This window comes from Rhinopithecus bieti, unplaced genomic scaffold (genome assembly GCF_001698545.2).
Source record: "Rhinopithecus bieti isolate Rb0 unplaced genomic scaffold, ASM169854v2 scaffold_9693, whole genome shotgun sequence".
Classification (NCBI taxonomy): Eukaryota; Metazoa; Chordata; class Mammalia; order Primates; family Cercopithecidae; genus Rhinopithecus; species Rhinopithecus bieti.
The window spans coordinates 967,174-985,483 of NW_016806178.1; the positions used below are offsets into that span (position 1 = coordinate 967,174).

Below are 18,310 nucleotides of genomic sequence, written 5' to 3' on the forward strand. Positions count from 1 at the left end.
GTGAAACCCCGTCTCTACTAAAAAATACAAAAAAACTAGCCGGGCGAGGTGGCGGGCGCCTGTAGTCCCAGCTACTCGGGAGGCTGAGGCAGGAGAATGGCGTAAACCCGGGAGGCAGAGCTTGCAGTGAGCTGAGATCCGGCCACTGCACTCCAGCCTGGGCGACAGAGCAAGACTCCGTCTCAAAAAAAAATAAAAAATAAAAAAAATAAAAAATAAAATAATAATGTCACTTTGGATTCATGGATTTAAAAAAAAAAAATAATCCATGTGGGCCAGGCAATGTGGCTCATGCCTGTAATCCCAGCAGTTTGGGAGGCTGAGGTGGGTGGATGGCTTGAGGCCAGGAGTTCAAGACCAGCCTGGCCAACATGGTGAAACCCTGTCTCTACTAAAAATACAACTGGCCAGGTGTGGTGGCTCACACCTGTAATCTCAGCACTTTGGGAGACCAAGGCGGGCGAATCACGAGGTCATGAGATCGAGACTATCTTGGCTAACACGGTGAAACCCTGTCTCTACTAAAAAAATACAAAAAAATTAGCCGGGCGTGGTGTTGTCTGTAGTCCCAGCTACTCGGGAGGCTGAGGTAGGAGAAAGGCGTGAACCCGGGAGGTGGAGCTTGCAGTGAGCCGAGATCGTGCCACTGCACTCCAGCCTGAGCGACACAGCGAGACTCCGTCTCAAAAAATAAATAAATAATTAATTAAATAAAAAAACAATTAGCTGGGTGTGGTGGCGGAGCGCCTGTAATCCCAGCTGCTGGGGAGGCTGAAGCAGGAGAATCACTTGAACCCAGGAGGCAGAGGTTGCCGTGAGCTGAGATCACGCTGCTGCACTCCAGCCTGGGCAACAGAGTGCGACTCTGTCTCAAAAAAATAAAAAAGAAAAAAAGAAAAAAAAATTCATGTGGTTATTACTTTTGATAGTCGAATTGTCCCAAATTTGGTTGGTTGTAGCCTTTTCAGATTGGCTCTTGTGTCCTTTTGACTTGCCTCCATTAGTTATTGAGTACTTTCTTCTTTCTGATACCACAAGGTGTTCCAGGCTAACCTTGTATTTCCTTTTCCTGGCTTGGAACCAGCCATATATATTTTTAAAATTCTGTGTTCATACTGATACCTCTGCTTTGAATCCAACACCACAAGTCTCTTTCTTACCTTTCCATGGTCCGTATTCTGTCTCCTTCAGTGAGAACCCACCTTCCCCAAATCATCAGCACACTTACTCATTTGCCCTCTTCTGTGGTATACATGGCAAAGCTTTAGAGTCACTGCAGCAGTACCAGCAGTAAGAGTAAACCTGCTAAAATTCATGACTTGTTTGCAGTTTCTTTTTCTTTTTTTGAGACAGGGTCTTGCTCTGTCACCCAGGCTGGAGTGCAGTGGCGCAATCACACCTCACTGCAGCCTTGACTTCCAGAGCTCAAGTGATCCTCTCACCTCAGCCTCAGGAGAAGCTGGGACTACAGGCACACATCACCATGTCCCGCTAATGTTTTTTGTTTGTTTGTTTGTTTGTTTTTGAGATGGAGTCTCACTCTGTCGCCAGGCTGGAGGGCAGTGGCATGATCTCGGCTCACTGCAACCTCTGCCTCCCAGGTTCAAGCGATTCTCCTGCTTCAGTCTCCCGAGTAGCTGGGGCTACAGGCACATGCCACCACACCCATGTAATTTTTGTATTTTTAGTAGAGACGGGGTTTCACCATGTTGGCCAGGATGGTCTTGATCTCTTGACCTCGTGATCCGCATGCCTCGGCCTCCCAAAGTGCTGGGATTACAGGTGTGAGCTACCGTGCCTGGCCATGTTTATATTTTTTCTAGAGACTGGGTCTTGCTGTGTTACCCAGGCTGGTCTTGAACTTCTGAGCTCAAGCGATCCACCTGCCTTGGCATCTCAAAGTGCTGGGATTCCAGTCATGAGCCACTGCACCCAGCCTGTTTGCAGTTGTTTTTGCCCTTGAGGTTTATCTTTCTAAGAGAACACAGAATTACTGTGATCAAAAGTTACCTGGGCCTTTTTTTTTTTGTCTGTAAGATTGTTAGCAATTTAAAGTATAGTTAGCTTGATTTGTTTTGTTTCAGTTTTAGGGTTTGCTTTTCTTTTGGTTTATGTTTTGAAATATAGAAGTCATTTTATGTGTATAAGTATATTAAAAAAGCTTATTAACAAGTATGTAAAGAACAGAAGTCTCTCTACTCATCCATTACTTTCTGGTTGATTCTTCCTGTGTTTCTTTTGCAAAAATAAGCAAATTCGTATGTGCATTTTTACTTCCCCTTTCTTACGTAAGGGGTAGCATATGATTTACACTTTTCGTCCTCTGCTCTTTTTTTTTTTTAAACTTAATATATCCTGGAAAGCATTCCACAGCAGTTTACTGAGCTCATCTTTATTTTTTATTTATTTATTTTATTTTTTTGAGACATGGTTTCACTCTGTCAGCCAGGTTGGAGTGCAGCAGCGCAATCTTGGCTCACTGCAACCTCTACCTTCTGGGTTCGAGATTCTCCCACCTCAGTCTCCTGAGTAGTTGGGATTACAGGCTTATGCCATCATGCCCGGCTAATTTTTGTATTTTTTTGGTAGAGATGGGGTTTCACCATGTTGGCCAGGCTGTTCTCAAACTCCTGACCTCAAGTGATCCTCCTGCCTTCGCCTCTGAAAGTGCTGGGATTACAGGTGTGAGTCACCGTGGCTGGCCTCTTGTTTACATCTGTGTAATACGCTATTGTATGATGCATCTCGTATATTTAAATAGTCACATTTAGGCTGCTTTCAGCATTTTGCTAATGCAAGTAGTGTCATGTTGAATAACGTGTGTGTTTGTCATTTCTTATATCTGGGTAAATGACTAACAGGATCAGGATTATTAGGTTAAAAGGAAAAGATATTCTTATTATCTTCTCTTCCTTTTCTTTAACATGAAAGGTCTAACATACAGACTGTTGTACATCTTGCTTTTTTTAACTACTCATGTTTTTGGAGATTTTTCCATATCAGTACCCGGAGAACCTCTTTCTCTTTTAAAATTTTTAACAGCTGCAGAGCATTTTTAGAAATAGCTGCAGAACAGTCCATTGTATGACCGTACCATTGGTTTAATCAGTCCCCTATTGATGGTTTCTAATCCTTTGTTATTCAAAACGGTGCTGCAATTAATGCACCTGTGTATGGATATTATTTCTTGATTGTCTCTATCATACCCTTCTCTTTTCTTTTTGTGGTAGATGTTACTGGGTTTTTATATCTGTATTTGATCCCATATCACAAAAGGGCCCAGAAGGTTGTAATTGCCTGATCTTTTAATCAGGTCCAAAGGAATTTGACTGGAATGCTAGAGGTTTTTTTATGTGTGTGTGTGTGTGTGTGTGTGTGTGTGATTGTTTTTCCTTTGAGACAGTCTTGCTCTGTTGCCCAGGCTGGAGTGCAGTGGTGCAATCATGGCTCACTGCAGCCTCCACCTCCCAGACTCAAGCAATCCTCCCACTTCAGCCTCCTGAGGAACTGGGACTACAGGCACGCACCACCGTGCCTGCCTAATTTTTTATTTTTTGTAGAGATGGAATCTCACTATGTTGGCCAGACTGGTCTTGAACTACTGGTCTCAAGTGATCCTCTTGCTTCGGCCTCCCAAAATGATGGAATCACAGTTGTGAACCACTGCGCCCAGCCTGAAGTTTTTATTTTAAAGCAAACTTCTCATGGAAGTCTAACACATAGGAGATTGCACAAGTTGTAACTGTATGCTTGGAGAATGTTCACAAAATCTACCTCTGTGTATCCAGCACCCCTACCAGGAACAGATGCCGGGCCTCCAGTCGCTGCCCCATCAAGGGTAATACTGTCTTGACTTCTAACACCATAGATTAGTTTTCCTGTTCCAAAACTTTAAGCAAATTTCTGCCCAGCTTTTAAATGTTGCATTGCCTTAGCACTTGGTTGTGGACCATTTTCTGCTGTTGACTATATAAATGTCCACCAAAGTTACTGTTCTAACAAGGTGATTGCTGCTTGGTTTCCTTGGTGTTAACTTGCCAATGATTACTTAGCATGGGTCAACCAGGCCTGCTGCTGAACTTGCAGGAGCAGAGCATGTTTGTACACTCCAGTTTCCTATAAGACACCCTGTCCAGGTGTCCCCCAGTGTCTCATATCTTGGATGTCCATAGCACACGCTGCTTGTCCTCCCCTGGAACCTCTGCCTGGTCTCACACAGGCTTGTCATGATGGATTTCCACCATCCACTCAGAGTTAAGTGGGCAGGGAGTCTTCCAATTGCTCCCTTTCCCCTACTCCTTAAAACCACCTCAAGACCCCTTCAAACTTGTCTCCGAAGGGTCTCAGGGAGCACAGCCTGCCCACCTTGCCTCTCTAGCCTCATCTGCTGCCCCCTCATTTGCATTCTACTTTGGCCATAGTGGCTTTCTTTCCCTTATGATAGGTGGCTCATGCCTATAATCCCAGCACTTCGGGAGTCCAAAGCAGGAGGATTGCTTGAGGCCAGGAATTTGAAACCAACTGTGCAACATGGCAAGACCTCCTGTCTACAAAATATTAAAAAATTAGCATGGTAGCCTGTCCCTGTAGTCTAGCTACTCAAGAGGCTGAGGCAGGAGGATGGCTTGAGCCCAGGAGTGCCACTTTACCCCAGCCTGGGTGACAGAGTGAGACCCTGTCTGAGAAAAAACACAAGTGTGAAGCTCATTCCTAGTGAGGAACTGTCCCTGTAGGATGCTTTCCCATCTGCCTGGAAGACTGTTTTGCCTGGGGAACTCCTCTTCTTTCTTCAGGTCTTTACTACCACTTGTATTTAATTTCCCTGAGGCTGGGTGCAGTGGCTCATGCCTATAATCCTAGCACTTTGGGAGGCTGAGGCAGGTGGATTGCTTAAGCCTAGGAATTCAAATTAGCCTGGGCAATATGGCGAAACTCAATCGCTATAAAAAAATATAAAAATTAGCTGGGCATGGTTCATGCCTATAGTTCCAGCTACTTAGGAGGCTAAGCTTGGAGGATCACCTGAGCCTGGGGAGGCTGAGGCTGCAGTGAGCTGGGTTTGTACCACTGCACTCCAGCCTGGGCAATAGAGAGAGACCCCATCTCAAAAAAAGTTTTTTTAATTAAAATAATTTAATTTCCCTGACTCCCCAGACCAGATTAGATCACCGTGACATGCTATGTATGTTTTCACGGCAACTGTGCTTGCCTTTTATATGATTTACTGCAGAGGTGATTGACTGTTTCATGGGGAGAGCAGGGACCACATCTGTCTTGCTCATTCTCTCTTCCAGCACCATGTAAGTGTCTTAATAAATGAACAAAGGCAAAAGGAGTGAAGGGAGGCTAGTCTGTGACCAAGGCTGAGGCTCAGTCTGTAATTCAAGGTCAAGGAATAGAATGTCACTTGGTTTTCCCTATATGGGATTCCATCCTAGGTTCCTTTCCCATCCTTGGATGGGGTTTTCGGAGGGTAGATTTTGTGCCTTGAGGCAGAGGGCGGGAGCAGCTGGGAAGGTGCAGCTGGTGGAAGGGTGGCTCTGGGAGGAGGGGAGCTGCCTCCATTGTGTTCACAGCACTGTGGGAGTATGTGCTGGGTCCTGTCCTGGGGAGCTTGCTACCCAGATAGGGAGTAGAGAGGGACTGGGTTGAGTGTGGCCCTGATCTCATCCTTCTCTGGCTTTTCTTTCCTTCCAGTTCAGGACAAGAGGTGTGGGCAGGCCAGTGGGCACTGGTACCATCATGGCAGGTAAGGAGAGGGGCAGGCTGTGTGGGTAGGACATGACAGTGAGCATAGCGTGGATGGCCCTCTTCCTGGTCCCCTTATCTCCCCTAGTCTTTGGAGGCCAGGTTCTTTCCATCTTATTGTCCCTAAGCTTTCCCCACTCTCTCCACTGAGGCTTGTCTGAGAACCTCAACATGACATTGTCTAGCCCTGTGTCAGATCTTTGGTCCTAGAGACCAGGAATTTAGTACCTTGATGTCCTTGTCTTACTGTCCATCTGCCTGATTAGTGGCCCCCCTCCCCTCTGTCTCTATTGCTTTCTAATACTCTGAGGCCTTTTTTTATCTGGTTCAGAAGGCTCAGAGGTATAGAATGCCAAAGTTGGAGGGAACTTTAGGAACCGTGTAGCCCAGCCCCCACTCCAGCAGATAAACTGAGGTCTAGAGAGGGGCGATGATTTGCCCCAGAGCACAAATGCTGAATGGAGGCTGGAACCCACATCTGTAGATTCTCATGCATCCCGCTTCCTCTGCTTGGAGCTGCTCCCACTGAGAGGGTGGCACCTTGAGGCCCCGAGACAGTGTCACTCACAATTAAAAAACAATAAATGCTGTCTATCAAGGTGACATTGTTTTTTATTCTGAGTGACGCTGTCTTAGGGCCTTTGGCTACTTTGGGATCATCTCAGCTGACCTGGGGAGGTAGGGACGGCTGAGTGGGGAAAACAGAGTGGCCGGTGGCCACAGGGGCCAATAGGGCAGCACAGCCAGGGAAATGATGAGCGTCTTGGATTGTCAGGGGAAAGACTGGAGGTGATGTTGTGCAATGTGTCTCATCCACAGAGAAAGTGAACAACTTCCCACCATTGCCCAAATTCATCCCGCTGAAGCCATGTTTCTACCAAGACTTTGAGGCCGACATTCCTCCCCAGCATCTCAGCATGACCAAGCGCCTCTACTACCTCTGGATGTGTGAGTGCCGTGGGATGGGGGTGGGCCAGGGTGACTGGAGGAGGAAGGAAGACTGGGCGTGCTAGGCGCAGGATGGGGTGCCCACAGGCCCGACTGTCCTTCAGTCCCACTTGTGGCATATGCATGGACCATAAGTCTTCCCCTGCCAGGCTCCCAGAGGCTTCTTCCATGGGCCACCTCCCCGACTGGGCCTCAGTTTCCATCAACCTCCCCATCTAGGCCTCTCCTCCCTTCCTTCCCCTCCACCCTCCTTTCACAGAGCATCTGGACGGGGGTCCCTCTCTGCAGTGTGATCCCTGCCTTCTTGCTTCCCCTTTCCCTTCCACTGGAGTAACTTTCCAGGGAACATCTGGGGACTGTCAGGACCTCAGGATTCTGGATTTGGAGAGGAATCCTTCCCTCAAAACCTTATTTGTCTTGCTTTCTCTGGAAGATTGCTCAAAGAGGAGGATTCAACTGGGAGTTGGGAGCTGTGGGGTCATGTTCGCCTGGTCACTGTGCTTCCCAAGCAGCAGGTTCCTTATTTGTAGGAAGAGAGTATTGGCTTGGCGATTGCTGTGGTTCCATGCAGCTCTGTGTTGGGTGGTCTGTACCTATAAGAGCCTAATGTCAGGCACAGTGGTTCACACCTGTGATCCTGGCACTTTGGGAGGCTAAGCCAGGAGGATCACTTGAGGTAAGGAGTTTAAGACCAGCCTGGGCAACACAGCAAGACCCCGTCTCTACCGAAAATAAAAAAAAAAAATTAGGCCTGTGTGGTGGCTCACACTTGTAGTCCGGCTACTCAGGAGGCCAAGGCAGAGGATCCAGTGAGCCTAGGAGTTTGAGACCAGTGGGGGCAACATAGCAAGACCCCATCTCTTAAAAAAACTAGCTAGGAATAGTGGCACTTGCCTGTAGTCCTAGCTACTCAGGGGACTAAGGTGGGAGGATCACTTGAGCCCAGGAGTTCAAGGCTGCAGTGATCTATGATCATGCTACTGCACTCCACCCTGGGTGACAGAGTAAGCGCCTGTTTCTAAAAAAATAATTAAATAATCTAGAATTCTTTATTTAGAAAACCTTAACATCAGTGTCCTAAGGTTTTAAGGTTGAGAGTGTAAAGGCCTCATTTCTGGTGATCTGCAGCAGGTGGTGGGAAAGGTGTCTTCTTGGGGGAATGGGACTTGGCTGTGCTGAGGTTGGTTAGAAGGTACCTCTTAGGCATGTGAGGGGAAGGCAGGCTGGCTATCCTGTGCTGGGTGTGAACCCCAGGAGCCAAAGATACCCGCAGTGTGACTGCAGTTGGATTCTGCTATGTGTGACATTGCCCTCAGTGAGGCCTGCACTTAGCTGCCTACCTCGGCAGATGCTTGCACATGCCAGGAAGGTGGTAAAATATGCTGTCTTTGCAGCAGGTCCCTCATGGCATGGTAGGAAGAGGATGGGGCAGACAGACTCCGTTTCAAGGCCTGGCTTGGCCTTTGAGTGAAGAAGGGATCTCCTACCATGTAACCTGAGAGAAGGGGGGATGGGACAGGTGTGGGTAAGTCTATAGATGTTGGGAAGCAAATGAGGAAGTTACTTCTGATGGCTTGCATTTTTTCCATCAAATATGATGTAGTGGGGAGAGTGGGCTCAGAACGAGGCCATGGCCATGTTTGTAGACAGAGAGTGAGGACACTCTCCAAAGAAACCTGGCCCCTAAGATTTCTGGGCCACGCACAAGGTCCATTTGAGGTTGGCTGATGTGAATTTATAGTCCTGCCAGTCTTCCTCATGGGGTCCCCTTTTTTCTCAGCGACATTCAGCTCGGGTACAGATGAGAATTATGTTCATCTAGGGTGAGTGTGACCAGAAGACAGGGCAGGAGAGGGAATAAGAAAGTGAGTAATGGGCCGGGCGCGGTGGCTCAAGCCTGTAATCCCAGCACTTTGGGAGGCCGAGACGGGCGGATCACGAGGTCAGGAGATCGAGACCATCCTGGCTAACACGGTGAAACCCCGTCTCTACTAAAAAAAAAAAAAATACAAAAAAAGCTAGCCGGGCGAGGTGGCGGCGCCTGTAGTCCCAGCTACTCGGGAGGCTGAGGCAGGAGAATGGCGTGAACCCGGGAGGCGGAGCTTGCAGTGAGCTGAGATCTGGCCACTGCACTCCAGCCTGGGTGACAGAGCGAGACTCCATCTCAAAAAAAAAAAAAAAAAAGAAAGTGAGTAATGAATTATGGAATCTAAGCTGGATAGGGGGAAGAGTGAAGACAGACAGAAACTGATGGCTAGAGAGAGAGAGGGGCTGAGCCCATGGGTATCCATTCCAGAGAGGAAGCAGAGTAATTGCAGCGGAAGTGTTTGAGCAAGGGAACTGGGGACAGGTTGAACTAGGGAGGGATGTCAACCAATGTAATAGGTTAGTGTCTTTTCTATATAAAGAGCAAATAAAATCAGTTTTTAACACCAAGCCTCCAGGAGATTTTGGGACAATGAACGGGGTTAGAGGAAATACAGCTGAATGTACAGGAAAAAATGCCCACTCATTATGAGGGACCCTGAGATGGGTGACATGGTGGTCAGGCCAGGCTTGTGGGTCACCATCTGACCTGGGCTCTGGGAACTCCACTCCTGGGAACATCTCATCCAGAAGCTGGATTTAAGGGCTATAAATATCTCCTTAAGTCCTCACTAGGCACTCGCCAGGTGCTTTACTCCCAAGGAAATGTATATAACCCTTGAGGTGCTTAAGAGTTTTATTCAGAAGACAGGACCATAGATGCCTGGCTGTTTGAGGCCATGATTGAGCCCTCCTTCGTTTGTTTGTTCAGCAGGTCTTTGTGGACTGAGCTTTGTTTTCAAGAAAGGGAGTGCTCTGATGTTAGATAATGATGTGCTGCACAGACCTGGGTGTGTGTTAGTACCAGCATCACTTTTATCTGTAAATCTTTGAGGTCCCTGCTGGCCATGACTCAGTGACACTGTGCCTCCTAGTTCAGATAGATGAGGTGGGGACAGAGGAGGGAGAGCCTGGGTCCTGTTCTTGGGGAACTTTTAGTCTGGTTGATGGGCTGGGATTTATATCTGGGGAAACTTGAGAGCAGCCCAGGTCAGTAGAAGGTCAGAGGGATGGGAGATGATGAGGCTGTAGTAGCAAAGGAAGACTTCTTCGAAGAGCTGGCATGAGAGTTATCTAAGAAATAGATTAGGCCGGGTGCGGTGGCTCAAGCCTGTAATCCCAGCACTTTGGGAGGCCGAGACGGGTGGATTGCGAGGTCAGAAGATCAAGACCATCCTGGCTAACACGTTGAAACCCCGTCTCTACTAAAAAATACAAAAAACTGGCCGGGCAAGGTGGCGGGCGCCTGTAGTGCCAGCTACTCGGGAGGCTGAGGCAGGAGAATGGCGTAAACCCAGGAGGCGGAGCTTGCAGTGAGCTGAGATCCGGCCACTGCACTCCAGCCTGAGCGACAGAGCGAGACTCTGTCTCAAAAAATAAAAAAAAATAAAAATAAAAAAAAAGAAATAGATTAGATAGCTGGGCACAGTGACGCACACCTATAATCTGGCACTGTGGGAAGCCGAGGCGGGTGGATCACCTGAGGTCAGGAGTTCGAGACCAGCCTGGCCAACTTGGCGAAGACCCATCTCTACTAAAAATACAAAAATTAGCTGGGCATGGTGGCGGGTGCCTGTAATCCCAGCTACTGGGGAGGCTGAGGCAGGAGAAGCACTTGAACCTGAGAAGTGGAGGTTGCAGTGAGCTGAGATCGCGCCACTGCACTCTAACCTGGGCTACAGAGCAAGATTCCATCTCAAAAATAAAATAAAATAAAGAAATAGATTAGATAAAGACTGAGATTCCAAGGCCGGGTGTGGTGGCTCACATCTGTAATCCCAGCACTTTGGGAGGCCTTGGCGGGTGGATCACGCGGTCAGGAGGTGGAGACCATCCTGGCTAACAAGGTGAAAACCTGTCTCTACTAAAAAAATACAAAAAAATTAGCCAGGCATGGTGGTGGGTGCCTGTAGTTCCAACTGCTTGGGAGGCTGAGGCAGGAGAATGGCTTGAACCTGGGAGGCGGAGCTTTCAGTGAGCCAAGATTGCGCCACTGCACTGCAGCCTGGGCGACAGAGCAAGACTCTCTCTCTCAAAAAAAAAAAAAAAAAAAGACTGAGATTCCAGCCGCCAATGCCTGCCCCATTTAAGTGCAAGGTAGATGGCACAATGGCTAGAAGAGATGTTTCCACAAGGCCTTTTACTTTTCTCTTTCCATGCCCCTATCTCGAAAGAGGAAGTGTAAGGTCGGTTTCCCATGTCCTGGGCTTGGTGATTGCTGTGAGTCTGGGAGGGTGAGGGCCTGAAGCCATTCTTATAAGGACAAAAGCATTTTATCACCCTGAGGCTTTGGAGCCCTTCAAAGGGGTTTGCTGGGCAGAAGCTCTGGGTTCTGGAGCCTGTGCTCTCCAGATTTCTCAGGAGTGGGTGCTGGGGTTGTGGGGGAGGGGGGCGGTTGGTTCGAGCTCCCAGCTTGCTTTCTTACAGTCTTTACTCCTCTGTGTGTGTATGTGTGTCTCATGTGTCTCTGTATGTATTTGTTGGTACGGGTTGTGGGTCTTTTGTGTGGGTGTGAATCTGTGAATGTGTCTGCATCTCTCTGTGCTTGTCTGTGCTGTTGGCCTGGCTTGATGGTTGGTCTCTGTTGCGTTACTGGTGTGTGCGTGCCCATGTCCGTGTGCTCATGTGTCTCTCTATGGGCCTGGGTGTCTGTCTCTATGTGTGCATGTGCTCCTGGGCCTGCAGTGAACAGCGTCACGCTGGCCGTGAACCTGGTGGGCTGTCTCGCGTGGCTGATCGGAGGCGGGGGAGCCACCAACTTTGGCCTCGCCTTTCTCTGGCTCATCCTCTTCACACCCTGCTCCTACATCTGCTGGTTTCGGCCCATTTACAAGGCCTTCAAGTAAGTGGTTGGTACTAACTGCAGTGCCTAGCCGTCTCTATGCCTGTCTCCCCTGCCTCTTTTCTCACTTCTTTTTTTTTTTTTTTTTTTTTTTTACCCTCCCCCAAACTCACTTTCCCTTGTTCACCTTTGGCTCAGATTGCTAGGTAGGGCTGGGCTTGGGCTTTCTGGGGGTGCCAGATTGAGGTGAGAGGGCTGAGAGTTAGTTCCTTTCCTCCTCACTCTACCCTTAGATAGGGGAAATATAGAGAGACCAGGCCTATTTTTTCTTCTGTCATCACCTTCCTCAGGCAGCTGCCTGTTAAATTTTGCCTGTGGGGCTGCCTGTCTTGGTGGAGCTACCCATCCTAGTACCTGTGGGGCTAGCTGACTTGGTGCCAAGGACACCATCTATCCATGTGCCAATGGAACCAGCCAGCCATGCACCATGGACGCTGTTCATGTGCAATGAGGTCATCCAACTGTGTGCCAAAGGGAACACCCATCCAGGTATCAGTGGAACTTGCTGTCTTGGTGCCAGTGGGTGTCCACCTAGTGCCAAATGGCATTTTCAATCTTTGTGCCCATGTGACTATTCATCAGTGTACCAAGGCTATCTGTCTTAGTGCCAGTAGAATATCCATCTCAACGCTAATGGGGCCTTAAATCTCTTTGTGCCAATCAGGCCATCTATCTAAGTGCCAATTAGCTACTATTTTGGTGCCAATAGGGTGTCCGTTCTAGAGCCAGTGAGACTTTCTATCTCTGAGCCTATGGGACCATCCATCCATGTACCAGTGGAGCTAGCTGTCTTGGTGCCAGTGTCCATCCCCTTGACAATGAGACTGTTTATTCCTGCCTCAATGGAGCCATCTATTTCTATGCCAATAAGCCGTCCATCCATGTAACAGTGGGTGGTCTGTTCATGAGGAAATCCCTCCCTGTGTAATGTTGCAACACACAGGTCTACCATGTAGAAACTTGCAAAGATGTATGGGTAAAACTATCCCATTCTGACCTCTAAATTAAGGCCTTTAAATGTCTTCTGTCCATTATGCACTTAAACTTGGAAGGGCTTGGGGGCCTTGAAGGCAGGGAAGCCCTGGCCTTCTGCCCAGGTGACGGGAGCCACCTCCTCTGCCGCAGGACTGACAGCTCCTTCAGTTTCATGGCATTCTTCTTTACCTTCATGGCTCAGTTGGTCATCAGCATCATCCAGGCCGTGGGCATCCCAGGCTGGGGCGTCTGGTAAGAGGCAGGGGTGTGGCCTGGGGCTGGAAGGGGTGGCATTGCGGGTGTATCTTTTGGGTACCTTTGTGTGCTAAACTGCCTAGCCTATGGGGCCTGAGTGACATGGGTTGTTGGGAGAGTGAGAGGATTCGGGATAGCGTAGTAGTACAGCCATAGCATCAGAGGGAAGGAGAACCTGGCAGTGGTTTCTTGGGGGCTGAGGGGTGTCAGGGATTATGGGAAAATCTGGGGAAAGGAAGTGTTGTATCTGTAGAGCACCTCTGAGCCACAGGGAAGGGGTCTTCTTGAGCCATTGACACAGGCCCTTTGAGTATCAGTAAGATGGTCCCTCTGCATCCAGTGATACGTTTCCTCCCTGTGACAATGAGATGGTCCCTTCCTCTGGGAGAGGGGCTCCTGGGCACCGCCCATCCTGCCCACAGCCCCACACTGGCCTCTTCCTGCAGCGGCTGGATTGCCACCATCTCCTTCTTCGGAACGAACATTGGCTCGGCGGTGGTGATGCTAATTCCCACTGTCATGTTCACAGTGATGGCCGTCTTTTCCTTCATCGCCCTCAGCATGGTATGTGGTCCCCTCAAGGGTGAGAAGGTGGCTTTGGGAAGGGGCTGTGTTCTGAAACAAGCCCTCCTCCAATTTACAAGAGGATCCTGAGGTCTTCCAAGAGATTCACTCTGGAATGGCTTGCAGGACTCTCCTACAGAGGCATGCATAGGGAGGAAGCACTGTTTTTTTTACAGATGGGTCCCATCTGTTTCCTGGATGGGCTGTCTTTTGTCTTTGATTAACCCTTTCTTATGCTCTTTTTTCCTACAGGTTCATAAATTTTACCGGGGAAGTGGGGGGAGTTTCAGCAAAGCTCAGGAGGAGTGGACAACAGGGGCATGGAAGAATCCACACGTGCAGCAGGCGGCCCAGAATGCAGCCATGGGGGCAGCCCAGGGTGCCATGAATCAGCCTCAGACTCAGTATTCTGCCACCCCCAACTACACATACTCCAATGAGATGTGAACCAGCCACACCTACCAGGTGGCAGGGCTGGGGCCATTGGGACAGGGGGCTCAAGCCACATCGTCATTTGTGGTAACCAAGCAGGGTTCCCCCTTTCCTTTTTCTCCTTCCCTACTTTGTACAAAGGACCAGAGTTTTATACATATATATATATATATATATGTATGTGTGTGTATATATATATATATGTATATGTATATATGTATATGTCTGTCCCCCAGCCCACAACCTTTGTATTCTGCTCTTGGCACTCAGCTGTGCTCTGCACGTGGAGCTGTCCCGTGCGGTGGTAGCTGTGTCCGTGTCCCCTCGTGAAATAGTGTGCAGTGGAGGTCTCTTGTTGTGGTGCTAGATGTGTGTTTAGAGCTAAACCAGCCCCCACCCCCACCCTCCACCTGCCCCTCCTGCCCCTTGCCCCTCTGACCCTGGCCCAGGGACCCCTCACGGGGCCAGGGGATGCATAGCAGAAAGACTGGCTCCTTCCTAGGGTTATGAGCTGGAACTGCTTCCACTTTCAGTCTTCCTGGGAAGCAGCAGTTTTTAGCACTCTTGGTGGTGGGTGGGAGGATGGGTACAAGCCAGGGATATTCCCTTGCTCTTCTCATCCGTCCAGGCCTCCCCTCCCTCAGCCTCCTCCTCCTTCATCTGTTCCCTAATGTCACATTCCCTATGCTATCTTCCCTTGCCCAGGATCTGTCTGTCTCTTTCCTAGGTGGCTTTTCTTTGTCTTCCCCGAGGCTGAGTATCCCAGTTTTATCTGCTCCTGAGACTGAGCCCAGATCCCCAAATCTAACTTGATTTACAGTTCAAGGAAGCTGATGAGGGAGCTGGGCCTTACCCCTGATGTAGGAGGGGCACACAGCTGGGGGTGCAGAGCCCACCTGGGTAACTGACCCCCAGGGGATGGAAATGCAGGGTTTCTGCTTGGGCCTGAGAGTCTGGTCTGCAGGGGCAGGCTCCTCTTTTCTCTCCCCTGCCTTCTCCTCCTTCTCTCCCCAGAGCCTCCTTGAGCCCCTCTGCATATGTCCCTCTGTCTCCTCCCCATGCCCCCAGCTGCTGTAGCTTGATTCTCCTACCCTGACCGCACCATGTGCTAGGTGGCATCTGCCTTACTGCCTTCCCTGAGGAGTTGGGACATGCTGGGCAGTTGTCAGATGTAAAGGTACAGCTGGAGCAGAGGTCATGTCAGTAATGATTGGTCCCTGGGGGAGGTCTGGCTGGCTCCAGCACACTGGGGCATCTAGGTATCTCTCCGTGACTACTGGATTCCTGGGAGCAGTAGCTGTTCTGTTTGGATCTGGTAGAAGGGACGGGCTCAGAGGGCTAGGCCCGGAGGGAAGGTCAGAGGAGAAGGCAGGCAGGGTCCAGTGAGAGGGGAGCATGCCTTCCCCCACCCTGACTTGCTCTTGGTCACAGGGCAGTTCTGGGCACTTGAACTCAGGGCCCAAGCAGAAGCACAGGCCCAGTCCTGGCTGCAAGCACAATGGCCTGAATGGGATTTCAGGTTAGGCGGGGTGGGAGGGGAGGCTCTCTGGCTTTAGTTTTGTTTTGTTTTCCAAATCAAGGTAACTTGCTCCCCTCTGCCTACAGACCTTGGTCTTGGCTTGTCCTCACCCAGTCAGAACTCCCTAGCACTTTCAGGAGAGTGGTTTTAGGCCCATGGGGCTGCTCTATTCCAAGCGGTATAAGAATATGGCTGGTAGAGGCTCCAGCTGTGTGCAGGGCCTGAAGGGGAGTGGGTTCTCACCCAAAGAGCATTTGCCCATTTCCCACCTTCCCTTCTCCCAACAGAAGCCTACCTGAGCTGTTTGGACAAAAATCCAAACCCTGCTTGGCTACTCTGGCCTGGCTTCAGCTTGGAACCTAACACCTAGGCTTCCAGGCCACCCTGAGCCAGGGGCCTCCGGAAGTTCTCTTCCTGATGGTCCTTTAGGTTTGGGCCACAAAATATAATTACCTCTCCTCTCTCCCATTTTTTCTCTAGGGAGCAATGGTCACAGTCCCTGGTACCTGAAAAGGGACCCTAGGTCTAGGCCCTTCCTCCTTTTCCCTTTCTCTCTCCTATCCCAGACCTTTGGCTCCCTTTTCCTTCTCTCTCTGGTGACTCCAGGAGGCCTGTGATCTAGCTCCCTGCTTAGCACCCATGACCTGTTGGATGTTACCTCCAATCAATATCCTGTCCTACCTGCCTCTTTGGCTCAGACCTATGTGGCCACACTCTGGCTCTACCTTTGGGAAAGCCTGATCCTGGTGTGTGGCCCAGCTTATTCAGGCCCTGGGATGCTGCATCTCCAGGCAACTATGCACTTTCCCAGGGAAGGAACCAGTATGAGAAGTGGGGGCAGGGCACACATTTATCTTTGCAGGAAAGTCTGTCCTGGGGTCGAGTGGAGGAGGGCCCAGGTCAGTTCTGGGGTCCCAGTGACCTGCTTTGCTATTCTCCTGGTGCCGCTGCTGCTCCCTATTTCTGGAGCTGGATGTTCCCCAGCTGGCAGTTGAGCTGCCTGAGCCAATGTATCTGTCTTTGGTAACTGAGTGAACCATAATAAAGGGGAACATTTGGCCCTGTGTGTTCTGCTGTGTCATGTGTCTTCCTGTGGGCTTGCGTGGAGCCTCATGGCAGGCTGTGGGGCAGGGGCATGAAAGTATGGGGGCTGGGTGGGTCTGTGGTCTGTCATTCCTGGGATCTAGAGCTATACGACCCTGTGTGGCTCTTTATCTGATGCAGCCTTGCGTAGGTGATGAAATTGCCACCGAGGCTCCCTGCCTTGGGGGGAGGAAGTGGAAGAAGCAGGCTTGATAGGCCAGGCGCGGTGGCTTACGCCTGTAATCCTAGTACTTTGGGAGGCCAAGGCAGGTGGAGATCACGAGGTCAGGAGCATCGAGACCATTCACTGGCTAACAAGGTGAAACCCCGCTCTACTTACAAAATTACAAAAAATTACCAGTCATCGGAGGACGAGCACCTGTAGTCCCAGCCTACTTGGGAACTGAGGCCAGGAGAAATGGCTGTGAACCTGGAGGGTAGAGCTTGCAGTGGAGCCAAGATCCACGCCACTGCACTCCAGCCTGGGGAGACGAGCAGACTCCATTCCAAAAAAAAAAAAAAAATAAAAAAAAAAAAGAAATCCAGTCCCCTGGGTAAGGGACGGTATGGCCCAGATAGTCCATTGCAGCCAAGGGCAGGGGTAGAGCAGAGGCCCCACCTCAGCTCAGGGCAGGGGACCCACAGCTGCTTTAGCCACCTCAATGAATACAGAGGTTTCTGGGGCCTGTGAAGGCTAAAAAATGAAAAGGGCAGGGAAGCATGCCCAATGTGCACTCTCCTGCTGCCTTCTGTTTGCCCATTCGATGCCCTCCACCTGGATCGCTGTTGGGATCCTGTATCTAAGCTCCTGGCTGTCCTTCAAGATTCATCTCAAGTCACTCCTTCAAGAAGGCTTTCCTGCCTGGAGGTGTTGCTTCCTCATGGAGGATCTTACCCTGTCATTTTCTGTGTCCCTGTTTGTGTCAAGAACAGGGACGCATCTGATTTATCCTGTATCCTGTGTGTATCCTGTGCACCTAAAATAGAAGAACCTTGGTAAATATTCAGCATTAAGTGCCCCGAGCCCTCTTTTACTAAGGACCTGCCAACATGGGCCCCATTCGCACTAACACCGTGAAGATGGCCCTTTTCTATACTCCGTCATAAAAAAGTGCTACACGCACCCGGGCAGCAACTTCCACACAAACAAGCACATGTGAAAGGAGATCACCATTATTTCCAGCAAAAAGCTCCCCAGGCCTGGGTGCAGTGGCTTACTCCTGTAATCCCTGCACTTTGGGAGGCCAAGGTGGGCAGATTGCTTGAGCCTAGGAGTTTGAGACCAGCCTTGGCAATAGAGTGAGAACCCATCTCTACAAAAAATACAAACACTAGTCTGGCATGATGGCACACTCCTGTAGTCCCGGCTACTCAATAGGCTGAGATAGGAGGATGGCTTGAGCCCGAAAGGTGGAGGTTGCAGTGAGTGGAGATAGCACCACTGCACTCCAGTCTGGGTGACAGAGCCAGTCCCTGTCTCAAAAAGGAAAAAAAAAAGCTCCCCAACAAGATAGTAAGATAGTAGGCTAGAACATGCATGTGATGAAGCTGATTTGAAGGGCTCAGTGAGCGGTATCTCCATCAAGTTGCAGGAGGAGAAGAGAGAAAGGAGAGGTAATCATGTTCCTGAGGTCTCAGGCCTGGATCAGGAGATCACTGAAATATTAACAGATCCTGATATTAAGGAAATGCTGATTGTTTTGGGCTTTGGCAGTCTGTCCAACCTACAGGTCACTCAGCCGACAGTGGGGATGAATTTCAAAACGCCATGTGGAGCTGTTTGAATCTTTTTGGGATACTGTAATATTTTCAATAAACCTGGGACAACAGCAAAAAAAAAAAAAAAAAAAAAAAAGGCT

At 49.7% G+C, this 18,310-nt stretch overlaps 1 protein-coding gene across 1 annotated transcript; it reads left to right on the forward strand.

The window, feature by feature from the left end:
* Positions 1–3,757: 3,757 nt before the first annotated feature.
* SCAMP5 (secretory carrier membrane protein 5) lies at positions 3,758–16,434 on the forward strand. Its single transcript, XM_017874978.1, has 7 exons — positions 3,758–3,838; positions 5,698–5,749; positions 6,568–6,696; positions 11,467–11,623; positions 12,749–12,850; positions 13,300–13,417; positions 13,670–16,434. The coding sequence occupies exons 1-7, from the start codon at positions 3,758–3,760 to the stop codon at positions 13,862–13,864; spliced, it is 834 nt and encodes a 277-aa protein (XP_017730467.1). The 3' UTR covers positions 13,865–16,434.
* The last annotated feature ends 1,876 nt before the right edge of the window (positions 16,435–18,310 follow it).